The sequence below is a fragment of the Pseudopipra pipra genome, chromosome 9, assembly GCF_036250125.1.
Source record: "Pseudopipra pipra isolate bDixPip1 chromosome 9, bDixPip1.hap1, whole genome shotgun sequence".
Classification (NCBI taxonomy): Eukaryota; Metazoa; Chordata; class Aves; order Passeriformes; family Pipridae; genus Pseudopipra; species Pseudopipra pipra.
The window spans coordinates 2,494,894-2,513,130 of NC_087557.1; the positions used below are offsets into that span (position 1 = coordinate 2,494,894).

The 18,237-nt window shown below is 48.2% G+C and overlaps 2 protein-coding genes across 4 annotated transcripts; both read left to right on the forward strand.

Moving 5' to 3' along the window:
- Positions 1-10,522, forward strand: APOBEC4 (apolipoprotein B mRNA editing enzyme catalytic polypeptide like 4). Of its 3 annotated transcripts, XM_064664083.1 has the most exons (3): positions 1-274; positions 6,141-6,202; positions 8,514-10,522. In XM_064664083.1, the coding sequence occupies exons 1-3, from the start codon at positions 245-247 to the stop codon at positions 9,526-9,528; spliced, it is 1,107 nt and encodes a 368-aa protein (XP_064520153.1). In that variant the 5' UTR covers positions 1-244; the 3' UTR covers positions 9,529-10,522. The 3 variants fall into 3 exon arrangements, with proteins under 3 accessions (XP_064520153.1, XP_064520154.1, XP_064520155.1); XM_064664084.1 differs by lacking the exon at positions 1-274 and having other exon boundaries at positions 4,396-8,138; XM_064664085.1 differs by lacking the exon at positions 1-274 and having other exon boundaries at positions 4,396-6,202; positions 7,888-10,522.
- Positions 10,523-11,874: 1,352 nt separating this feature from the next.
- Positions 11,875-16,794, forward strand: ARPC5 (actin related protein 2/3 complex subunit 5). Its single transcript, XM_064664091.1, has 4 exons — positions 11,875-12,052; positions 12,836-12,908; positions 14,588-14,764; positions 15,564-16,794. Exons 1-4 carry the CDS (start codon positions 11,910-11,912, stop codon positions 15,624-15,626), a joined length of 456 nt encoding a protein of 151 aa, XP_064520161.1. The 5' UTR covers positions 11,875-11,909; the 3' UTR covers positions 15,627-16,794.
- The last annotated feature ends 1,443 nt before the right edge of the window (positions 16,795-18,237 follow it).

Below are 18,237 nucleotides of genomic sequence, written 5' to 3' on the forward strand. Positions count from 1 at the left end.
GGCTCTGTGCCGGCCGGGGGAGCAGCGGGGCCCCTCTGGCAGGGAGGAAGGAATGTGAAACTGCCCCGGTGGGACCGGGGGCTCCCTTCCCGACCCGCCGCCTGCAGCGCCTCTGGATGCGCAGGGAGCCGGGACAGGGGTGCGGGGCAGGGCCGGCGCTCGCTCCCCGGGGAACGGGAACGGGCAGGGAGGGGAGAGCGGGAACACTGGAGCTCATCTCTAGCGGAGAGAATGAACCCTTTGCATGGAAAGGGAGGCGATCAGGAGTGGACAGGTAAGGAAGAGAGTGCAGAGAGCTGGAAAAGACATAATTACACCGTTTATCCTGCCCCATGGTTTGCAAGGGGCCCGTGGACACTATTGTCTTCCAATCTTGAGAGCTCCAAGGAAAATAACTATGGTTGCACTGAAAATGCCACTTTCCTGACACTCCCGCCCCAGGGCCACGGCCCAGCAGGTTTCTGTGGGAACCTGAACTATCTGTGCAGTTCAGAAAGTGGATATCCCTAAAGCGTCGTCCCCTGGGAAGATGAAGCTCCCCAGATGCCTTTTCTGCTCCTCTCCAAGTTGTACTTCCAGCACATTCAGAGACAGTTTCAGTCAGAGCGAGGCGACTTGGGGGCAGCACAGCGTTAGATCAGAGACATCAGGACACTGACCAGGCAGTTCTGTTGCTCGGCTCTATTTCCAGGACTCCCATCAGGAAATCGGTGGCTGTTGCCAGAAGCAAATGCCCAGGGTGTCCCCACCTACCCCTTTAATAGCCACGGCTCCACCCGGGAGCCACTAAAGGAGGCTCCCAAGACCCAAATGATAATAGGTGGGTCAGGAAATGACTCTTTTTCCTTGTTAACTCCAGTAATCTGGAGCAGCTGCATGTGGGCCCTCAAAACATTCCCTCCCTGCCCTGGAGAGGAATGACTGCTGTGTTCTGCCCCACAGAATGCTTCTATTTTATTTTATTTTGTTTTGTTTTAATTTTATTTTATTTTTTATTATTATTTTTATTTTATTTTTATTTTATTTTTTTAAATTTTTATTCACTTTTGAGAGACAGAATCCCAAAGTTTCCACGCTGGGCTCCTGAAAGCAAAAGACAGCCCTTTTCCCCAGGAAAGAAATGCCATATTCTCAGGCTCTCAGGTACAGATTTATGGGCAGCCCAGGGCACTCCATGGACAGCAAGACCTTTCTGTGCTGGCCCCTTTTGTATCTTTTGTCTGGGAGGAATCTTAAGCCTAGTGCTGAAATTTCTATTCTGCCCCCCAAAATTGAATATGAATGAAGATTCCTCCCAGAAAAAAGGTGCCGGGACAGAAAAGGTGTTGCTGCCCGTGGAATGCCCTGGGCTGCCCATAAATCTGCACCTGAGACGCCGAGGCTACAGGCTTAAATATTTTTATTTGAGGTTATTTAAAGACAACATTATCAACCCAGAAACAAAAGACAGGAAGGAGGTGGAAAACCCGCAATGCTCTAGACAATGCCAGGAAACAACCTGTGTTTTGACAGTTCCCCCAGTTCTCCTCCAGATGATCTTCACAGAGGAATTACACAAAACCCAAAAAGCAAAATAAAAAACGTAAACCAAAGCCTGTGAAGGGGAAATCCTCCTGTATTGGTAGTAACAGAGTGGAAAATTTTAGAAAAAATTCACATCTGTCACCTAGACTATTGGCAACAGACACAAACTCAAACCCCATCCACTGTATCAGGATGACATTACTAAAGACATATTTCCACATTTTCACCTGAAGATTTCCTCAGTAAAAACCAAGAACTTCAAAACTGGCCAAAGTTGAACAACGTTACACAAAGTTGTAAAAAAAGTTGGTGCAGAAGCAACTGTTTTGTTCTCTGGAGATCAGCTGGAAACACACCAACAACCAGGATGAAAGATCCTCTTTTCAAGGGCGTAGTATAAACAGCATGTTAATTGTGCCATATGTTACTGTGCTCGGGGAGATGAGCTGGATTGGAAATCAAAACCTAGAGCAGATAATTAATAATTATGCAGTTGTACTAAAGCACACCCCAGAAAGTCAAAGGAATATTAAATTCTTTCACTTGGGGTTATAAGCTGAACACTGAGAGGATCCATGGAGGAAAATTTCCTGTAAAAAGTTATTCCATACTTGTCCACAACTGAACTGTCAGGACTATACAGGCAGTTGGTCACTCTTGGTATGGCCACAGCTGCCTTCTGCATTACAGGGATTTAGCAGCATCCTCAAAACAAGGAGCTAAAACATTCCATCTTTCATCCACAAATCAGTTCTTACCTGAAATCACCTTACTAGGTAGGCCTATTCAGACTGCAAGGCAATAAGTTGAGTAATGCTGCCAGCAAGAACACCAGACAGTGTCAATTAATGCAAAATAATACAGAAGTACAAATAAAGTGGTCACCAGTGCACTGAGGACTGGAATAAAGCACCCAATGCATTCCACATCCAGCATCAGGTCCCAGTATATTTCTATCACTACAGATTTATCCTGAATTAAACCTGCAAGCAAGAAGTCAAATGGCTCTTTATCTTCCTCTTCCCCCAAATACATCTTAATTCTTCTTTACAGCTTGTTTCTTTAACCTTTCTTTTGTAAAGCAAAATGAAAGCAAGGAAGCCACAGCCTTATATCTTTTTTTAAGGAAAAAATAGAGAATTTAGGCTCACTGCAAGCCATGACCAGCCGTGCATTTATCACCACAATGTGGAATGATGGCACTTGGTAATTTGGCACCCTCTTAAGAGAAGGAATTCTGCTTATTTTTTGTTCCACTGGCTAGTCCAAAACCAAGTGCAAAGTTGCACAATCCCTCCAACTTTGTTGGAGAAGCAACAGTCAGAACCAAGATTCATGGAAGAGGGAAAGGAAAAAAAAAGTCCTAGTCCTCTTTTCTGTATAAACTGTTATATGTTAAAAAGCAAGAGTTCTGTTGAGAAAAACACTGCTCTTGCTTTCCCAGGCAGGTTTCTTGCTCTTCCAAGTGGATTTCAGACTTTATGTATTTCTTTCTCTCCCTGCCTCCCCTCCTCCCCCAACCCTTGATGATAGTATTTGGCAGGAACTTCTAATTAAAAAAAAAAAAATCCAGACTGTGCTACCCCAGCAAACATCTCTGGGGAAATTATGTTCTTTGCTCAGCAATTCCTGTTCAGCACAGAGTGCCAACACGAGGAAAACAGCTGGAGTGACTTCCCATTCTCCATTCAGGCCTGGCAGCCTAGGAACAAATCCTTACAAAAAGAAAGAGGGGCTGAAACCAGAAGGGCAAACTGGCAAAGAAGTGCACGATGCCTTTGATAAGATTTGGTAAGATCTGGGGAGATGTTATTTCCAGCTCTCTCACAACAACACAGGACTCATTAACAACCTGATCTGAACACCACCAAAGCCGTGGAAAAGCTTCTGTGTCAAGCAGCAGTGCAAACATTACTAAGTTTTTATTTCTACTTTTATTTAAGTATTTTACATTTTTAAGTCCTGTAGTTATGTCATACTTGTTGTGGGGAGGGAAGAGTTGTCAGATGGGGTTGGATAGTTCTGTGGCTGCAATCCTAGCAGCTGCCATCGACACATAAGGATATTGTCCAGTTTAATCTGAACACCAAGAAATTTACTGTAAATCTCTTTCCACATGCAATTCTAACAATGTAGCTATCACTGTATCTCCCCAGGATTCAAGATTATTTTGATGGACATTACTTTTTTTCCTGAGAAACACAATGTCTATTTACAAGTGCAAGGAAAGCCAATGCTTAATCCAAGGATTACAGCCAAGAAGTCCTGCTATGCTCAGACTGCTCCTTGGGCTTTAATTTGAAAATCCGTATACTACTTGCTAACTTCCTTACATTTAAATCCCAAAATACAAAGCATCTGAGGTCATAGCTGAGTTCTGGAAGAGACTCAAGAGTTAAATCTCCAGGGAAGTCAGGCAAGGCTGATAATTGGGTTCAGAGCAGCAAATCTTAAATTGTGTTATTTAGCCAATGTTCATCCCTGCATGGTAAAAGAACACAGGGCACCTAAATGGAGAAATATGAGTTGTTTGGGATGCCCAGGCTCACAGCCCACAGTTAAAGCATCCCTGGCATCTGTTCCCAAAGAACACCAAATTCTGCCTCCTCTTTTTCCTTGACATACAGCCAGCGTTTGTCAGTTTGATTGCAATCACCAGGCAGCTACTTTGGAAGGAGGGGATGATAGGTGTAATTACTGCACTACTAATTAGGATTTGCCTGGTTTACCCCGTGAACAGAGTGGAGTCACAACTCCAACGGGTTTTCTGCCAGCACAACTCCATTCATTCCTAAAGAAGGCCTTGAAAAGAGACAAGTAGAAACGAGCTCACACTTGGACTGAACATTGGTGCAATATTCTACATGTATGTGGCTCATAGTTCATACCAAAATTAAAAGGAACATTTCTGCCTGTCTCATAACACTTATGCCAGTAACTGGTAAAATTTTCCCTGGCCCTGTGATTCTGGAAACCATCCAAGCTCCGCTGATCTTCATGGAAGCAAATCTGTGTGCTCATGAATCATTTGACCCTGAATCTTAAATTATTTCCTGAGCTGATATTTTCTAAGAATTAAATATGTTGCTTTGACTCCCAAGAATCATCTTCACTTTAAATGGGAAGAAGATGAAGCAGAATATTTTTTATATATATATATAATTTATTTGAGATATATATGTGTAAAACATACAATATATATGTTATATGCAATATATATATATAAAGTCTCTTTCCATCTCTAAACTTTCATTTTGGTCTTTTATATTTTCTATCTACAAACACAGGCTCTTGGCAAGGTCCTTGGCTCTTTCTTAGGGCAAGAGGAAATCTGTCCAATTGTTTGACAAACAAAGCATCCTAACAACACTTTATAATTAATATGGAAGAAATTCTCCACCTAGCATCTCTAGTGTGACCACACCCAGTAGAATGGGAATTTTTTTTTAAATAATCAAAATGCTGGGTTATTTCTCTAATTTTTCCCTAAGATTTTTGCTGTCCTAAAATTTAACCTGGTTGCCCTGCCTGTGGCATTTAAATGTCCTTGTTTGTCATTCCCCTTACAGACTGTTTGCTGCTCTGTCGTTTTCAATTCTATCTTTAATAGACAGAAAAGGGAAAAATACTTATTTTTAGGCTTAAAGGGAAACAAAAAGATAATGGAGCTCTGGAAAAATCTCAGGAAGCAACGTGATAATTCCAATCACTTTGAGACTGGACAAGCCAGGTAAGGAAAGTTTGGTGGAACGGTTTTGTGAAGGTCTGACTTTAACAGGAGCTTGAGCAGGAAACGTTCCCAACTCAGGACCTAAATCCTGGCTAATCTTTATGGCCTGGTGGCAGAATGCAGAGCACCAGGGCTCCACTCCAGAGCCGGGAGCCAGAGTTCCTGCGGCACAAGATATCCCACACTCTGTCCAATGAGCTGGAGACTGTGGAGTGTGGAGGCAGGTTATGCCACAACAGCTTGGGTTTAAGTTGTCTGGCTGTGGTTATAAGGAGCTGTGGACAGATGCTGCTTCTTCCTTCGCGTCCTTTATTCCTTATTTTTAAAATCTTGGGGCTGCGCAGGAGCATCAAGTCTCTGGCTGTTAAGAGACCATGTGACTGCTCTGGACTTTGAACTCAGATAAACTCCTTACTGAATGAAATCATCTGTAAAATGCTTCCAATAGAGATTATTTTGCACCAGGCTGTACTAAGAAATGCAACAGAATTTCAACACATTTCAGAGGCAAAACAAAGGACCCGTCCTTGTCCTAAGTGCAGCGTTATCGAGGGAAGTGCCAGAGCCCCTCACACACACAGAGGACACTTGGACCAGGCTGTGGAACCAGATCGTGGTTTAGCTTGGAGAATAGAATCATCCTGATTCCATATAATCATGCATCAGCTTTTGCCTAATCAATGCACACAACTTCATTTCCAAAAGACGTCTTCAGAAATCCCAATATCCTACGTTGAAATCAGTAAAATCAGGTCCAGACTGGACACGTTGGGATGGATCAGAATTTCTGTGTGCTTTTTAGTCTGGAGACATACCAGGTTTTAGCTAATATTTGGATTTTTAAAAAAAAATCCCAGCCCTGATCATTATGGGTTTTTTTCCCTAGGAGCAGAACACCTGGCTTGGATCCTGGCTCCCTTCCAACCTGAGTCATTATGGACTGACCATGTAAGTTTTCCCTGTGGTTTTCACTGGATAAAGCATTCCTCTCCAGTTCCTCCTGTGAATGTTTGTACCTTGTTGTGGGGCACTAATCAACACCTCCTGCCCTCTGCCCCAGAGAGGGCTGCATTTTAGTAATAAGTGAAAAAATTCCCTAAAGTTATAATTATGTCCAGGTCCCCTCCAAGTATAGTTGGGATAGGCAGGGATATAATTATAATTTTAAACATAATTGTACAGGAGATGTGAAGTTGTTAACCCACGTTTTGAGTTTCCAGTGATCCATCAGCCATGATCTGTATCAGGATGGTGGCTCCTGGGGAGGGACAACACTGGCAAAGGGGCCAAAGGCTGATGCTGTACACACAGAAACACACTTGGAACACTCTTCCAATGAATCCATCCAACTGGGTAGCTTGGGATTTGACTCCCATCCCGTAAGGATGTGACACTATTAACTGAGGAGACTGAAAATGTGATGGGTTTAGATCAGGGCAAAACACCAAACGAACAAACAAAAAAAGGCAGGTTTTAGGGGGAGAGAGAAAATTTCCGGTGCCTCTGGTGGAAAACATTTAGCAACACTGAAACAGAGCTCAAGCCATAGGCCCCTTCCAGCAGGGAACGGGACACATCGCCGAGGTGCGACATTGCCATCATGTGGCCATCCCAGCTCTGCAGAAACACCAGCAGAGGGAATCGGAACTTCACCCCAGATTTGCAGCTTTTTCAACTGCCTTTGTATTTGCAACCTGCAAGTGGTGATGCCTCTCCTGACATCCCACTCCGAAGAAAAAGTCTCTTCTCCAGATCTGCTCTACTCTGTGTCAGGGAGAAAAAGGCATTTTCCCTTTCCTGAGGCCCAGCGCTGCCAGGGTGACACTGCACTGCTGAGAATAGAGCACAACTGAACATCAAAAACATACAGAAACATCAGAAATGACAAATGGAACATTCCTGATGTCAGGAAGCCAATCTTCAGGAATAATCTGAATGAGAACAGCACAATGGCCTGGATCAGGAAGGAACTCCAGCACAGGAAAATACATGGAAGTTAGTGTAGAGTCAGGAGTGGAAAACAAAGCTAATTAATCAAGTCAGGAATTTAAGAAGAAAATGAAGCAGTGACAGAGGGCAAATCGAGGTGGAATGCAGAAGCAAGCTGGGATAAAACATGCAGATGGAAAAGTTGTACATACTCAGAGAAGCAGCAACAGAACAAACCAGATCCAGGGATGACAAGGGGCTCAATGAGAGCAGCAGTGAAGACAAATAAATAATTTTCTGCTTGAGCCAAAAGCTGCTCATCCACACAAAACTTGTGTTTTCCCTCATCTGGCACCCCGCCCATGCAGAGCGTGATTGAGCCCAGGGAATTACAGCCTTGGTGGGGGGTTACAAACTTCCTAAAGGAGGGACAACCTGTCGCAGAATTACAACAGGAGCTTTCTGCCAAGCTGGCACAGCAGGCAGATACACAGAGAAATCATTTGGAAAGAAACTCAGTAGGACGTTCGTCAGAACACCCAGATTTCAGCTATAAGACCTTGTATCAAACAGCAACAAAGAACCAAGTGAGTTACTAAAACTCCAGAGATGGAAAAAGTATTAACAGGCACAGAACAGCATCTCAACTCCCACTGGTGCCTGGCCCTGCAAGAGCAAATCCTGTTTGTGTTCCTGTCTCCCAGCACCTGGCACCTGGAAACACCTAAAGGAACCTGCCTGCCTTGGAACAACTGGGGCCAAGTTCCTGCTCTGGGAAAGATCCTTCTGCAGCTGAACTGCCCAGATCAAGGAGCCAGGCAAGAGGAACCTCCTTCTTATGCACCATGGAATTTGCAGAGAAAGCTTGCAAGAGCCCTAAAGTGAAAACCTAAAATTCCACTGAAGGGAATCAGATCAATATTTCCTATTATCCTGAGCTGGAGCTGCTGAGATGGTAATTATACCATTTTTAAATTTTTTTTTCTCATGTTTGCATGTTTCTTTTGCTAGATTGAATCATAGAATAACCTGTATTCAATCCTGAAAAGTGTGGTTGTTTCTATTACACAGATTCTCCTGTCTAGGGTCAGAGGGCTGAAGCCAGAGAAATGTTTTTTGCTCATGTTTCTAGCAAAAATGCTGGTTTGTGAAAACTGAGAATGCTCCCTGGCTGTGAGAGTTTTGTTCTGTGTGTCACCAAGCAAGTTTCCATATGCTGCTACAAGTCTCAGTAGCTTTTTGAAAAGATTGTGCCCTATTATTTTTGTAGTTTTAAGTACAAAACAAATCGAAGGGTTGAATTAAAATATTACTTTCCTTTTTCACTCAGGACTGTCAGCTGTGTAGCTGACATAAACAGGGAGATTTTTCAGCAGAACATGAATGCAGGAGAGAAAACCATTTTCCAAGAGTTTCTGACAAACCAGGGCACTGTGGTAAAGCCCTGCTGGTGGCAGAGACAGTGCCATGCCTGTGCCAGGTGTCCCTTCCACATCCGGACGGGGGAAGAAGCCAGAGTGCCATACACAGAATTTCACGGGCTCTTTGGCTCCCCACACAGGCCCACAGCGACTCCCCAAAACAGGCACCTTCTCTTCTACGAACTGAGGAGCTTCTCAGGCAGAGTCCTGCAGAAAGGCCACGCCACAAACTGCACTGCCCGAGCCAAGCACCCCGAGGCTGTGCTGTTCGAGGCGGGCGGGTACCTGGACGCAGCCACAGCCGCCTGTGAAAGCATCAGGTGCATCATCCTCTACTCGAACCTCTCCCCCTGTGACGAGGCTCAGCACTGCTGCTTAAGGAAAATGTACAACTTCCTGCTGAGACACCCACACATCACGCTCTGCATCTATTTCTCCCAGCTCTGTCACACCGGGAGCGGTTCTCCCCGTGCCGGGGGGAATGCCAGGGCTCTGCAGAGCCTCCGCAGCCTCTGGCCTCGGGTGACCCTGCAGAGGCTGCCAGAGGGGGCACAGCAGTACCTGCTTCGCCACTTCGTGTGTGGCATCACAGGGGCGAGCCCTCGTCACCGAGTGCTGCCATCGGGAGCCTCAGCAGGTCGACAAAACCCACATCAAATTAACTTAACAGGAGTGAAACCGTATTTTAGGGAAGCCTTTCCCCAGGGAATGGAGGGGAACCTGGCTGTACAGCAGAATTTAAAGGCCTTTCCCTCTCCCAGCCCGGCCTCCCGACAGCCTTTCCCAGCCATGAAAGGTACTCTGCTCCTTCCAATGTCTCCAAGCCATGTGCTTTTCCCAAGTGTGTTTCTGCCCTCTCAGAGGAAACAGCTATACCTCAGACCCATAAATATTGTAAGGCATTTAAAAATGCCAAAGGAATGACTCAGTGGAACTCCTCATTCTGACATGTTTTCCCGTGGCACGTACCTCTTCTGAGGATGACACACATCCCTCCACTTTTGAGTGTGAAAATTAGATCATAGATGGCAAAAAGCACCACTAAAGTCCCCTCTTACCCACAGTATAATTGTGGGTCTCAAATAACTGACTGTGAACATACTTTCGTTTTAATCCTCTACCTTTCAAACATAAATCCAGAGTAGTAAACCCCAAACCTCCATGTTCCCTGCCCACAGCAGAGGGCTGGAACTAGATGACCTTTAAGGTCCTTTCAACCCAAACACTCTGATTCTGCGATATTTTAATTACCTCCTGCAATTAATTTATTGCCTTTAAGCCAATTTCTACCAGAAAAATGTCAGCTACAGTCCCCAAGCTACAACTTCATTTACAGCTGGATTGCAGCTTCCCAGCTGAGGCAGCTTTGGTGGAACACATGACACATCCTAAATTCCTCCTCCATCAACAAGGTGGTCCTGCAGGTAGAGCTGATGCAGGAATAAATTTTCCCACAAGCTGTTCCCTTAATAATAGGGAGGGTTATATATGCATATATATGTGTGTGTATATATTTATTTCTAGGGCTGCTGCCTTCCATTAAGAGGATTCTCACAAAGCTGTGTAATTTCCTAATTAATAATAGGGTAACAATTACCTGCACAGTCCAAGTGTAACTTTAAAAAAATAATTCTACACTTTAGAGCAGTGTTTTGTCTTTGTGATTCAGTATCTTTGTTAACATACTAAAGGTCTTAGAGAATGGGGCAAGGGGTGGTGGACAGAGGGACCCAGGCAGGCTTGGGAAATGGGAGCATGGGAATCTCATGCAGTTTAACAGGAACAATTGCTGGTGCTGCACCTGGGTTGTGGCAACTCCCGGAATCAATCCAGGCTGGGGATGAACAGATGCAGAGCAGCCCTGGGGAGAAGGCCCTGAGGGTGCTGGTGGGTGAGAGGCTGGACATGACCCAGCCACGGGTGCAGGGACCCAGAATCCCCCCCATGCCCTGGGCTGATCCCCCAGCGTGGGCAGCAGGGCAGGGGGGGATTCTACCCCTCTCTCCCACTCAGCTGAGACCCCCCTGCAGAGCTGCTCCAGCCCTGGGGAACAGCACAGCAAGGACATGGAGCTGCTGGAGAGAGTCCAGAGGAGGCACCAAGATGAGCAGAGGATGGAGCAGTTCTGCTGGGAGGAAAGGTTGAGAGAACTGGGATTGTTCAGCCTGGAGGAGAGAAGCTTTGGGGTGACCTGACTGTGGCCTTGCAGGGCCTGAAGTGAACTTATAGGAAAGATGGAGAGAGACTGTTTACAAGGGCCTGAGTGACGGGACAAGGGGGAATGAGTTCAAACTGAAAGAGAGTAGGTTTAGATTAGATATTAGGAAGAAATTCTCCCCTGTGAGGGTGGGGAGGCCCTGGTACAGGTTGCCCAGAGAAGCTGTGGCTGCCCCTGGATCCCTGGAAGTGTCCAAGGCCAGGCTGGACGGGGCTTGGAGCAACCTGGGCTGGTGGAAGGTGTCCCTGCCCGGGGCGGGGGGTGGGACGGGATGAGCTTTAAGGTCCCTTCCAACCCAAACCGCTGTGTGATTCTACGACACGGGGGCCGGTCCCTCCCGTCCCCGCGGTATCCCGGCACTGTCCCGGTGTCCCGGCACTGTCCCGGTGCCATCCCCCCGCTGTCCCCGCTGTGTCCCAGTGCCGCACCCCGCTGTCCCCGCTGTGTCCCGGGCCGTGCCCGCTGTCCCCGGAGCCCTGTCCTGCTGTCCCCGCTGTGTCCCAGTGCTGTGTCCCAGTGCTGTGTCCCGCTGTTCCCCCTGTCCCGCTGTCCCCGCTGTCCCGCTGTCCCGCAGCCCTGTCCCCGCTGTCCCGCTGTCCCCCCTGTCCCCCTGTCCCCCCTGTCCCCGCTGTCCCGCTGTCCCGCAGCCCTGTCCCCCTGTCCCCGCTGTCCCCGCTGTCCCCGCTGTCCCCCTGTCCCCCCTGTCCCCGCTGTCCCCCTGTCCCCCCTGTCCCCGCTGTCCCGCTGTCCCCGCTGTCCCCCTGTCCCCCCTGTCCCCGCTGTCCCCCCTGTCCCCGCTGTCCCCCTGTCCCCGCTGTCCCCCCTGTCCCCGCTGTCCCGCTGTCCCCCCTGTCCCCCCTGTCCCCGCTGTCCCCGCTGTCCCCGTTGTCCCCGCTGTCCCCGCTGTCCCTCTGTCCCCGCTGTCCCCGCTGTCCCCCTGTCCCCGCTGTCCCCGCTGTCCCTCTGTCCCCGCTGTCCCCCCTGTCCCCCCTGTCCCCGCTGTCTCCGCTGTCCCGCTGCGCCGGCGCGCAGCCCGTGTGTGCGCGAGGCCGGGGCGGGGCGGCGGCTGCGCGCGGCGGGCGCGGCGATGGCGAAGCACACGGTGTCCTCGGCGCGGTTCCGCCGGGTGGATGTGGACGAGTACGACGAGAACAAGTTCGTGGATGAGGAGGACGGGGGCGACGGGCAAGCGGGGCCCGACGAGGGCGAGGTGGACTCGTGCCTGCGGCAATATCCTGGTGGGAGCGGCGGGCGGGGGGAGCGGGCGCGGCCGGGCGGCCTTGTGTGGGAACATGGGCGAGCGGGGAGGGAGGGAAGGGACTGAGCGGGGCCAGAGGGGAAGCGGCGAGCGGGGAGAAGCCGCAGAGGGTGAAAGGAGAAAGGGCTGAAGGGAAAGGGGCTTGTAGTGGGCAGGGAAAGAGGCTGGCAGGGGAGGGGTCTGGCGGAGGATGGGGAGGGGGCTGCAGGGGGAGGAGGGAGGCAGCCCCGCTTCCCCCCCCGCAGCGGTGCCCGGGGCTGCGCTGGCACGGGGAGGTCTCACGGCTGGAGGGACAACGGGGATCGCTCCCTGTGCTTGCTGCCACCGTGCCCGGCTGGCCGCCCCTGGAGCAGCGCTCCCCACCCGCCCGCGCTGGGTTCGCTGGGCTGCTGTCCCGGCGGGGCTCGGTTGCTGTCCCAGCGGCTGCTGGAGGTGGGTGTGCCCGGCTGAGGCCTGTTCTCCAGGGCTGCAAATTGCAGAAGCGATGGAGAATGATTTCTTTTACTTGGATCCTCATTCACTGAAGGGCCTAGGAGCTATTCTCCAGTCCTGGAGCTGTACAGCTGCTTGTTGGTGCTCCTCCTGTCTTAGGTGGCCTAAAAATTGCTGCCTTAGGCTGTAATCTGTGCTAGCTGGTGAGGGAATCATTGCATCCACTGAGCTTGGAGTGTTTTCAGTCATGCAGAGTATGGCTGTCCTAGTACTTGGTACTTGATTTCCGTGCATTTGGTGTCTGGTCCTTAACCATCTGGCACAGGGAACATGATGGCTGCCCTGCAGGCGGCTCTGAAGAACCCTCCCATCAACACAAAGAACCAGGCAGTGAAGGTGAAATAGTAACTAACTCACTCATGGGTTACTCCCTAAAAATCCTTTCCTGTCTCTGTTGCCCCTGTCCTGCCAGGTGTACTTTGAGGAAGCAGGTTTTAGGGTATTCCCTGATATCGAAACATCCATGACCACTAGTGTTTTAATCTTGTTGGAAGTACTGTAGTTCAAGTGTCATCTGTCATGGTAACTTCAGCTTGGTGCTGGATGAGGTGTGGTGTGTTCTCCTACCTGTGTTGGTTGTGTTTTATGTGCCCAGGTGTCACCGGGTGCCTGTGTGTGACCCGGACATGGCAGCACAGGGATGTAGTTGGTGCTGAGTGATCTGAGAACCAGAGTTGCAGTTGTCACCTCTGACAAATGAAACCATTAGCAGTGAGCCTACAAAAAAGGAAGAATTGGTGCTTATCACATCCAATCAGAGTGAAGCTGTTAAAACCTCAGAAGAGGCCAGCCCTCCCCCTGTGACAGAGAGTGGGTGTGTGCATTTCTGAGTGTCCCCAGAATAACCCCTGAATGGCTCATGATTGGGTGGTGGGAGGAACGAACTGATAAGATGTGGCACTGCCCAGGTAGTGAGTGCCTGCAGTCAGTTCTCCCTGTCCACAGGCACACCTCCGTGCTGCTCATGTGGCAGAGTTTTTTCCCTTTAGCCCCAGCCATGATTCCTGAGGGATTTCACGGGGCTCTGAGAACCAGCTGTTACAGATGGCCCTGACATTAATAACTTGTTTCCATTAGCCCTGTATTGATGGATTTAAGAACACACTTGGTAGTGGAATTGAAGAGGGCAGAGTGAATTAATATTAATGTCTGCTTTCATTTTTAGTTGATCTTTAGAACTTCTGTATTTTTACTTGCAGTTCTTCCTGTGAGAAGTCTTGCTTAGCCAAGTGGTTATGGGATATTAAATTGGGCAAGAACACTGACATCCACAGTTTATGTAGGGGGAAGCTGCTTGAAGTGTTTGTGTAAAGTCCAATAAACCCAAGACCTTTTTTTTTATCCTCAGTTAGTGATGGATGAACAGGAAGAGAAGAAGAGCTGTTCTTTGCTGATTACATGGCTAAGTGCCACCATGAACATGCCACACACATTCCTGGGCCTCCACAAAATGACATGCAGATCAACTTGCAAATGCTTATTAATGCACAATATTAATGCTGCCAGTCTGCAGCCAGTGTGCCTGGGACAGCAGCTGACTGTTTGGAAAACACGTGGCTTCCAGCAGTCACCTCTTCCAGGCTGGCCATGGCATTTCCATGGAATATAATAGTTGTGTCACATTGAAGAGTACAGAGGCATGGAAAAGGCTCTGGTGGAAAGGGAGGTCAGACAAGCACTTAACTGTCATAATTCTTTTGGAGCTTGCTAGACCTTGAGCTTTGATATGAACATTAAGTATTATTTAATTAAAATATTTAGATATAATTGTCTAAAATAACTGCATTATTTATTACTATAGCCAAGAATTGCAAACATGAGCAGAGAGACCAAAAAACTAGAGCAGGGCAAACTCTTTACACTGTTTATCCTTGTCTGTTACATGTTAGCATCACACACTGTCCTGTTCAGAACTGTTAAAGAGGAAAACATTCTCATTCACTTTTTTGAGAGAGGAGCAGTATTTGGATGCATCTTACACGAGAATGGATGTGTCTGTGCCTGCCTGTTAACAGGATCGTGCTGAGAGCATTGTGCTGAAGGTCCTCATCTCCTTCAAAGCCAACGATATCGAGAAGGCGGTGCAGTCACTGGACAAGAACAGTGTGGACCTGCTCATGAAGTACATCTACAAGGGCTTTGAGAGCCCCTCTGACAACAGCAGTGCTGTGCTGCTCCAGTGGCACGAGAAGGTGTGTGGGTGGGGCGAGCTCCTGCTGGGTTATCCCTGGTGGCAGGTCCCGGCCATGGTAAGAGCCCCCTTCCTGTCTGGTGAAACTCCAGAGCCGTATTTCAGGCTGTGAGGAGGGCATGATCCCACAACCTCACAGCTGAGTTACATCCTGTGCCTTCTCCTGGTTCCTTGGGTAAAGATTCTACAGACAAAATTTGGTTTTTCCTTACACCGAGGCAAACAAAATGGTTGGATTTGGTGGTTCAAGCATATGGAAGCATAATTTTCAGCTTGGTTATGCAGAGAAATCAAAGCTTACTCTAAGTTAAATAGCTGTGTTTAAAGTGAGTATGGTTATCCTGCCCTGGCACCCTGGGTGCTGGTGTTTTGTGGAGGGCAGGGAGATGCTCATTTGAAATATAGTTGGGATCTGAGTCATTTCATAGAATCCCAGACTGGTTTGGGTTGGAAGGGGCCTTAAAGCCCATCCCATTCCACCCCCTGCCATGGGCAGGGACACCTCCCACTAGCCCAGGTTGCTCCAAGTCCTGTCCAGCCTGGCCTGGGACACTTCCAGGGATCCAGGGGCAGCCACAGCTTCTCTGGGCAACCTGTGCCAGGGCCTCCCCACCCTCACAGGGCAGGATTTCTTCCTAATAATCTATAACGCCCTCTGTCAGTGTGAAGCTGTTGCCCCTTGTCCTGTCACTTCATGCTCTTTTAGAAAGTCCCTCTCCCTCTTTCTTGTTGGCTCCTTCAGGTCCTGGTAGCCTGTAGCTCCCCTGGTCTGGTGTTAATTATTGTGTTTCCTCTCCCAGGCCCTGGCTGCTGGAGGAGTTGGGTCCATTGTCCGCGTTCTGACTGCCAGGAAGACGGTTTAGATCCAGCAGCGAGTGGGAACTGCTGGTGCAAAGCCCGACCAACCCTCCGCCACGGCTGCCCCGGGGGCAGCCCTTGTCTCTCAGCTTGCCTTCTCTCTGCTTCTTTCATACCTGACAAGTAATGCGTGTCGTGATCTCTTTCGTGGTTAAGTTCTGGAAAATTATGAAGGTGCAATTTTACTTCTAACAGGAATATTTGATACTGGCCAACATTTCAGTGACTCGTACAGTGACGTGAACAACTTGGTGTTTAGGGTGATGTGCATTTGTGTGTAATCGTGGCAGATTTGGACCTGACTCTCTGAGCAAATGCTGAGGGACGCAGGGCAATGTCTTAATTCTTTTCTCTAGCCAAGCAGTGTTTTGAGCTAAAATCTGTATTTGAGAAGTGGGGCAGCTATTATTAACACAGGTAACTGGACCACGTTGCCTTTGGTCAACCTCTGAACCTACACCCGTGAATAGGACAGAAAGTAAAAGCTCCTTCCCAAGCCCAAATATCATTCCAGAGAGCTGAGTTTCCCTGTTTCTTGTGACCAGTCCAACGCTGGGTCTGTAGTGGGAAGGTCACAATGGGATGAAGTTGTCCATCATGCAGTTTGGATGATGGAACTTAAAAGGTTGATGGTCCATTTACACTGGAGCTCAGCCCAGTGAACTCTTTATTTTGGGGAGCAAAGATCCTGATGAGAAGAAGAAAAAGCAGCTTTTACACAACAAATCATCTTTCAGCAACTGGAAAGTGATTTGATTTTGTCAAGCACAACTAAGTGGCTGCTTGGGGTAGGCAGAGACACATCCTGGTATCCACACCATCCTTGCAGAGTTCCCATACTTTGCTTCTGGATGTGTAGAGTCTGTAGGATACCAAACAGCTCACATTCCTGTTGCATTGTGCCTCATTATGTTAGCTAGTGGGCCAGTTGGGTTCCCAAATAAAGGGGAGTATTTTAAAAAGAATTAGGAAAGCCCAGGGCATCCCAGGCCACAGATCACCGTAGAAGGTTTAGGGCCAGGACTGAAAAATGCATATTTTACTTTCACTATTTTACTGCAGTTCATTTCTGTAAAACTGTTGGGGACCTTCTGAAATCCTTGCTGTTTTTTGATATCTGCTTTTTTTTTTTTTGTAATAATAATAAAGACCAGACAACAAATCTTCACTGAATATTTACTCCCATGTCTGACATACCTTCAAGTTTCAGCAGGCTCCTCCTCCAGGGTGGACAACACAGATTGTCTAGTTGTCTTCCTAGGATGCTTTTCCTACGTACCACCACAAGAGCACTGAGCACACCAAGTGGAAACCCCAGCCTTGCTGCAGAGGCCACAGAAAGTCCAGGTTTCACCCATACACATGTACAGGAGCCTCCCCTGAGCCCATGCAGCCATGGCTCCATCTGTACAGCTCTCCCAGGGTCTGTGGTTGGCTTCTCTGGTTCATTCCACTTGTCCAAATTTGGTTAAGACACCAATCAATCCTTATTTAAAATGTTAAAACCTGCAATCTCAGAGAAGTTAAAAATATTTTCCAAAGCAATTGGTGCCAAAGCAGGTCATTGATGCTCTAGATAGCATTAGATAAATGAAGGGAACAAAAAGAGTGATTTTAAGGTTCTCCAGATCCCCTCAGGTGAGGCTGTGATGGATTTAGGAATATTTCCAAAATGTGTACATCTGTATTTGTGCTCAGGGATGTGCTAAAACACATGCTGATGTGGGGATAGTGCAGGACTTGCAGGGAAGCACCTCTGTTGGTAATGAGTGACAGGAAGGGAAAAAGCAAACTTGTACCTCTTTCCTCCAGATCCTGCCTGGCTCATATTGGTGGATCAAATGATCACCACAACAGGGGGTGAGATTCCTATTAGGAGAAGGAAGCCTTGCGTGGAAAACTTGGTGTAGGTCAGACCTGCCAGAAGGGGGACAGGGTTTGCAGAGCTCTGCTGCCTTCAGCTTGGGCTGGAGCGTGTGGCAACAGCACCTCATCAGTCACATCCTGCCTTTGTCACAGCCAGGAGACACTGCTGTCCTTCCTCCCTCCCACCATGGAGCTGCAGCCCACACAAGGCCCTGGGCTCTGGTCATCACTCTTGGCCAGAGTTCCCATGGCCTCCCGTGTCACTCCCTGTCACCGTTTGGGAAAAGAGCCATAAAACTTTGAGTCCTGCACAGAGAGCCCTGACGTGCCTTCCTGGGAAGGAGCTGGACATGCTCTGCCTCCTCCAGCCCAATAAAACTCCTTGTAAAAAGGTCTTCCCTCATTCAAAATGTTTTTTTCAGTGCCCAGATCAGTCTATTTTTTAATCTCCTCTCCAGAGATGATGATAACCTTGTGCAAATTGTACAAACTCAAACACAAGCACTGCACCCCAGCTGGATTTTGGGCATTTCTATGTATTTCTGACCTGTCTCTTGGTGATCTGCATCTGCTGGATTCCAAGAATCTTCCACAGGAGATGTCACCATCTCCGATACTCACTTCCTCTCGGATGTTATCATAGAAGAAACTGTTTGCCTACTAACTCAGCTTGGTCAGAGAAAGGGGAACGAGAGACTTGCTAGAAGGGCTGTGTTTATCACGGCTCTGAAATCAGTTGAACGTTACATG